Source organism: Manis javanica, chromosome 8 (genome assembly GCF_040802235.1).
Source record: "Manis javanica isolate MJ-LG chromosome 8, MJ_LKY, whole genome shotgun sequence".
In the NCBI taxonomy this organism is placed as follows: domain Eukaryota; kingdom Metazoa; phylum Chordata; class Mammalia; order Pholidota; family Manidae; genus Manis; species Manis javanica.
Window position 1 is genome coordinate 94,846,787 of NC_133163.1, and position 6,000 is coordinate 94,852,786.

General features: G+C 39.1%; 1 protein-coding gene across 1 annotated transcript in view; it reads left to right on the forward strand.

Moving 5' to 3' along the window:
- The window catches only part of B2M (beta-2-microglobulin), a 7,339-nt gene extending 1,555 nt beyond the window's left edge, over positions 1 to 5,784 (forward strand). The window contains exons 2-4 of the mRNA XM_017640012.3: positions 3,467 to 3,742; positions 4,334 to 4,359; positions 5,347 to 5,784. Coding sequence (XP_017495501.1) covers positions 3,467 to 3,742; positions 4,334 to 4,347 — 290 coding nt within the window. The 3' untranslated portion in view covers positions 4,348 to 4,359; positions 5,347 to 5,784. The remainder of the gene's footprint in view (positions 1 to 3,466; positions 3,743 to 4,333; positions 4,360 to 5,346) is intronic.
- The last annotated feature ends 216 nt before the right edge of the window (positions 5,785 to 6,000 follow it).

A 6,000-nucleotide genomic window follows, 5' to 3' on the forward strand; every position in this document is an offset into this window, starting at 1 on the left:
TCTGGAACATATACAAGAAAAGGGTAATCTTGATTACCTGGGGGTTAGGAAGATTGTCTATTTTTTCTGCTCTATCTTTAGTGTGGGTTTTGTTTGTTTCATTGTGGGCATAAGTTAGTTTTTCATTTAAGTCTCAGAAGCTCAAATAACTCTCTCAAAGTTATAAAGCTAGTAAGTGGCTGAGCCCAGATTCAAACCCAGTTTTCTCTGATGCTTGTCTTCCTCTTAGAAGAGATTATTGTGATCTTCCAAAGCCCCATCTAATTCCATCAAAGAGAGAATTCCAGGCCACATGAACCTATGTTCTGACTCCTGTGACATTTATGTTCTAATTAGTAGAAGATCAAATGCAAAGAGCTTTCTGATTTATCTTCACCTTTAACTTTATGAATAAAAATATCAGGGCTTCTTTGGAATCCACAGTTCAGCTCTTGGTGGAGGTGGTGAACTTTTCTTTGGTGGTAAGGTATTTCTAGACAGATATATCTGGTCAGAGTAGCCTGTCTCTCCTCCTCCTCCCCACCTACCTCCTAGACATGGAGGAGGAGTTGCCCTTTAGTAATCACATACCTGGAATGTATGTGTATTTAAAAGTGAGTTATATACATGTGTTAGTGTCAATCTATATATCTAGTAGCAGTAATACTTCATTTTGGATGAAAAATATGGAGAGTTTATAATATTTTCTTTCCATATTCCCAGGGATGGTCTAGTTATGCATCTCATTTTGGAGACCACTGTTCTGTAGCATTATGTAATGTGTTCCCAACCTGGCTAGTAATAGCAATGAGTTAAAGGTTCTGATTAAAAATGCAAATCCCACTTTCACATGCACTGTTCCACTTAGTCATAATAGAGAGTATGTTCTCTCCCATTTGCTACAGTCCTCACCCTTCCCAGTCCTCTTACCCAGTTCAACTCACTCATTTAAGGTATTTGCCAGTTTAAATAAACTATAGGCATTTAAGTTTTTCTTCATTTTCTAGCTCATGAAATCAGATAGAGATATGGCATATAAACTCTGGGCAAGATGAGGAGGCTGTACTTTGTAGGAACATAATTTGGGTTGAGTTTCTTAGGAACCTGAGCAAGGCAGTAATAATACCTGTCACTTAGGGAGTGTGCCAGGCACTGTACCAGACACTACATATTCAGAAGTCAGATGCATGTGGATCTAGGCAGGAGCAGTAACCAAAAAGGAAAGGAGTAAACATAAGAAAAAAACTAATAGGGCTGAAATGAGTACAATAACATGAGTTTTTTAATGTGGCTACTAGGGAGGGGATATGAAGTAAGAAATGAAGTGTGAAAAGTAGGTTGGGGCCAAATCATGTAGACTCTTGAATGACGTGATAAGGAATTACAATGGGTACAGAGAAGCCATCAAAAGTTCTTGAGAGCCTCCACAGAAAAAGATTCTTAAGATGCTCGACATCACTAATTGTCAGAGAAATGCAAATTAAAACCACAATGAGATATCACCTCACACCAGTTAGGATGGCCAACATCCAAAAGACAAACAACAACAAATGTTGGCAAGGATGTGGAGAAAGGGGAACCCTCCTACACTGCTGGTGGGAATGTAAGTTAGTTCAACCATTGTGGAAAGCAATATGGAGGTTCCTCAAAAAACTAAAAATAGAAATACCATTTGACCCAGGAATTCCACTCCTAGGAATTTACCCTAAGAATGCAGCACTCCAGTTTGAAAAAGGCAGATGTACCCCTATGTTTATCACAGCACTATTTACAATAGCCAAGAAATGGAAGCAACCTAAGTGTCCATCAGTAGATGAATGGATAAAGAAGATGTGGTACATATACACAATGGATTATTATTCAGCCATAAGAAGAAAACAAATCCTACCATTTTCAACAACATAGATGGAGCCAGAGGGTATTATGCTCAGTGAAATAAGCCAGGCAGAGAAAGACAAGTAGCAAATGATTTCACTCATCTGTGGAGTATAAGAAGAACAACAAAAAAAACTGAAGGAACAAAACAGGAGCAGATGCACAGAACCCAAGAATGGACTAACAGTTACCAAAGGGAAAGGGACTGGGGAGGATGGGTGGGAAGGGAGGGATAAGGGGAAAAAGGGGCATTATGATTAGCCCACATAATGTGTGTGGGGGGGCACGGGGAAGGCAGTACAACACAGAGAAGACAAGTAGTGGCATCTTACTATGCTGATGGACAGTGACAGTGACTTTAATGGGGTATGTGGTGGGGACTTGATAATGGGGGGAATCTAGTAACCACAGTGTTGCTCATGTAATTGTATATTAATGATACCAAAATAAAAATAAAACAAAACAAAATAAAATTCAAGTGAATAGTCAAAAAAAAAAAGATTCTTAAAGACTTGGTATATTCCAGTAACAGAAGATACTGCTAGAAATCTGCTGTGAAAAGCCAAAAAGGCATGTGTAGGGGAATTACATTGGAAAGATGTCATGGCTTATCCCTCAAAGTAGAGGTAGTCTTTTGAAAAAGTGGAAGCTCATTTGGCTGGAGTGGAAATGGAATTGGGAGAAATGGATGATCAAATTTAAACACTTGGCACTTGATATAGCTACCAAAGTACCCCAAGTAAAATACTCTGCAACTTTCTTTTTTAAAAAACAATATGATTGACTACATTCCCTATGCTATACTTTTCATCCCTATGACTTATTTATTTTATAGCTGGAATTTTGTACCTGTTAATCACCCTCACCTATTTCACCAACCCCATCCCTTCTTCTCTGGCAACCACCAGTTTGTTCTCTATATTTATGAGACTGTTTCTGTTTTTTTGTTGTTGTTGTTTATTCATTTGTTTTTTAGATTCCACTTATAAGTGAAATCACATGGTATTTGTCTTTCTCTGACTGACTTATTTCACTTAGCATAGTACCCTTTAAGTCCATCCATGTCATAACAAATGGCAAGATTTTGTTTTTTTATGGCTGAGTAATACTCTCATATGTACCACATCTCCTTTACTCATCTTTTGATGGACACTTATTGCTGTTTCTGTGTCTTAGCTATTATAAATAATGCTGCAGTGAACATAGTGGTACATAATATCTTTTCAAATTAGTGTTTTTGTTTTTTTCTGGTGAATACCCGTAAGTGGAATTACTGGATATATGGTATTTCTATTTTTAGTTTTCTGAGAAACCTCCATACTGTTTTTCACAGTGGCTGCATCAGTTTACATTCCCACCAACAGAGCATGAGGGTTCCCTTTTCTCCACTTCCTCACCAACACTTGCTATTTCTTATCTTTTTGATAATAGCTGTTCTGATTGGGGTGAGGTGATACCTCACTGTGGTTGTGATTGGCATCTTCTTGACAATTAGTGATACTGAGCATCTTTTCATGTGTCTGTTTTCCATCTGCATGTCCTCTTTGGCAAAATGTCTATTCAGGTCCTCAACACTTGAAATTTTCATTTGTCTTTCCCTGGTGTTACTCAGGTGCTCCAAAAGTTCAGGTTTACTCACGGCACCCAGCTGAGAATGGAAAGCCAAATTTCCTGAACTGCTATGTGTCCAGCTTCCATCCACCGGAAATTCAAATTGATTTGTTGAAGAATGGGAAGGAAATGAAAGTGGAACGCTCAGACTTGTCTTTCAGCAAGGACTGGTCCTTCTATCTTCTGGTCCACACTGAATTTACTCCCAAGGAAGGAGATAAGTATAGCTGCCGTGTGAATCACCGTACTCTCTCTGAACCCAAGATAGTTCAGTGGGGTAAGTTTTCAAGTTCTTCCTTAGCTGCTGACAGCTGTATCCGAGCATAGCCATGGCATAAAACTGCTTTGATATAAAAAAAAATTGTGTATCGGGAATGCCAGGGAATAGCAGCACCTTCTGAGAGACCTCTGCAAAGCATGGTCCCTGAAACAACAGTGTCCCTGTGGAAAGAGCAGGGAGCAGCTGCAGCACCTGCATAAGGGCACATGTACTCCCAGTGTCTATCTATTGGCTTCCCTGGGCTCCCGGCAGCCTCCTGGGTACTTAGGACCAGTGAGTCTCGGGGAGGCACAGGCCTTTGTCTGTAAGCCCTGCTTCTCTAGCGCCCTGCAATCCTGGACTCCTCTAGTACTCTTTGACTGGGTTGGGATCTGAGGCTGGTAGGAAAGGTTGGGTCTCACTGGGTAGTTCTAAACAAGGTATTCACAGTTGGGACAGCAGGCCATTCTGCCAGCCTTACATATAACAGTTTTAAACATGTGATAATATATAGTATTTAAAAATACATAATACACAACACATAATACATAGTATTTTAAAAGTAAAACCTACTGTTTTTCTTTCTCATTCCTGTTTTCCTTTTCATAGATCAAGACAACTAATTAGCAGTGGAGGTGAGTTTCTAACCTTAAGAAAATGCTTTTTTGTTTCACTCTTTCGGGCACTATTTACAGACAACTCTATGACAATAACCCTCGTTATGTGGAAGACATTACTCAGGGTAGCATTTCAGCAGGCAAACATTCCCTTCTCCTGAGGAGTGGCATGAGGCATAGGCATGCCCCCAGGTGTGTCTCTGCCAGCATCACTGACCCTCTGAAGGAGTCAGGAGCTGCCAACATGGTGTGACAGGACAGAGGTTGCTGGTTATCTGCACTCCCTGCAAGGGTTTGATACGTCTGCTATTTCTACATTGGGCATCCCTGGGAACTTCAAAAATGAACCATTCTCTTCCTTTGCATAGCAGTTGTTTTATTACTCAGAAGAAAAGAGGAGTGACATGGTTCTGTAGACTTCTCATTCTTTGAATCTCTTGTTCAGCTTTCGTGTGGAGGCACTGTTTGCCTTCTAGAGGCTCCCAGTCCAATAGAGAGAAATGGAAAGAGGTTGTTAAAATGCAATATAAAAATACTGCAATAAATTCATCTACAAAGGGCTCTAGCCGCATGAAAGAGGGAGGAATTGGACTTCTCATCTTTGGCTAGAGTCTAGAGGTAGAAAATCCAGCTGTTCAATAAAATTCTACTCTACAGGATACTTTTGTACTGAAAAACCTATTGAAATTTTCTATTATATTCTAGGACTGGGAGATGAATTTGAGAGAGATCAGGGAGGTTGGGTGACCTGCCCCAAGTCATAGTTAATAAATGGTAGAACCAGGATCAAAACTCTAATACCTGCATTCTTCCCTCAAAGGTTGACAGAGAACCAATGGGATAAACTAATGGGGTATGCTTTTTGTAATGGGTTTGGAAAACTGTCTGCAGCTACTACTTTTACAAATGGTGATCCACGTAGCAGAAGTTAGAGAAGTTTGATGATGTGATCTGTAATCCACTTGAAATAAATGTATTTGCTAACAAGCCTTCTTTTTTTTTCAGGTTTGAAGATTCCTCATGTGGACTGGACTAATTCCAAATTATGTTTTTTTATTTTTAATAGTTACCTGCATTTTATGTACACAAATACGTGTTATGATGTTAACATATATACTGTCTTTATAATTCTCCTTTGGGCACTAGGTCTTCATATTTGACCTACCTGGGCAGGCAATCTAAACTCTTCAGTCTCTTCTGCGTAGAAAACTAGATATTAAAATAGTTATGCATGTTTTGAGTTAACTTCCAATTTGCATACATTGCTTATAATTTTGGGGAAAGGTTTTGAAAGATAATTATCAGAATTATTGGAAACTTGTTAGAGTCGATGAAACATTTTGTCATACAAAATTCACATTTACCTCTTAGATCTGTTAGAGACATGGTGTTCTCTCTTGATTTTACATTTGTTTGAATAATTAAATAAATACTGAAAATTGATATGTTCAGTTTCTTAAATATCACTCCCCCTGTTACCCCTTAGTTTTCAAATAGGGAAATGGTCTACAAGTGTTACTTGGAGAAGATTGTAAACCCCTGGTTATAGTGTTTGGCTCACAGTGAAAGGGGACTCCATGATTTGCATTTTACAAATGAAGAACAGGATCCCAGAGAAGTTAAATGATTTAGTCAGGGTGACACAGCTGTCTGCTGGGA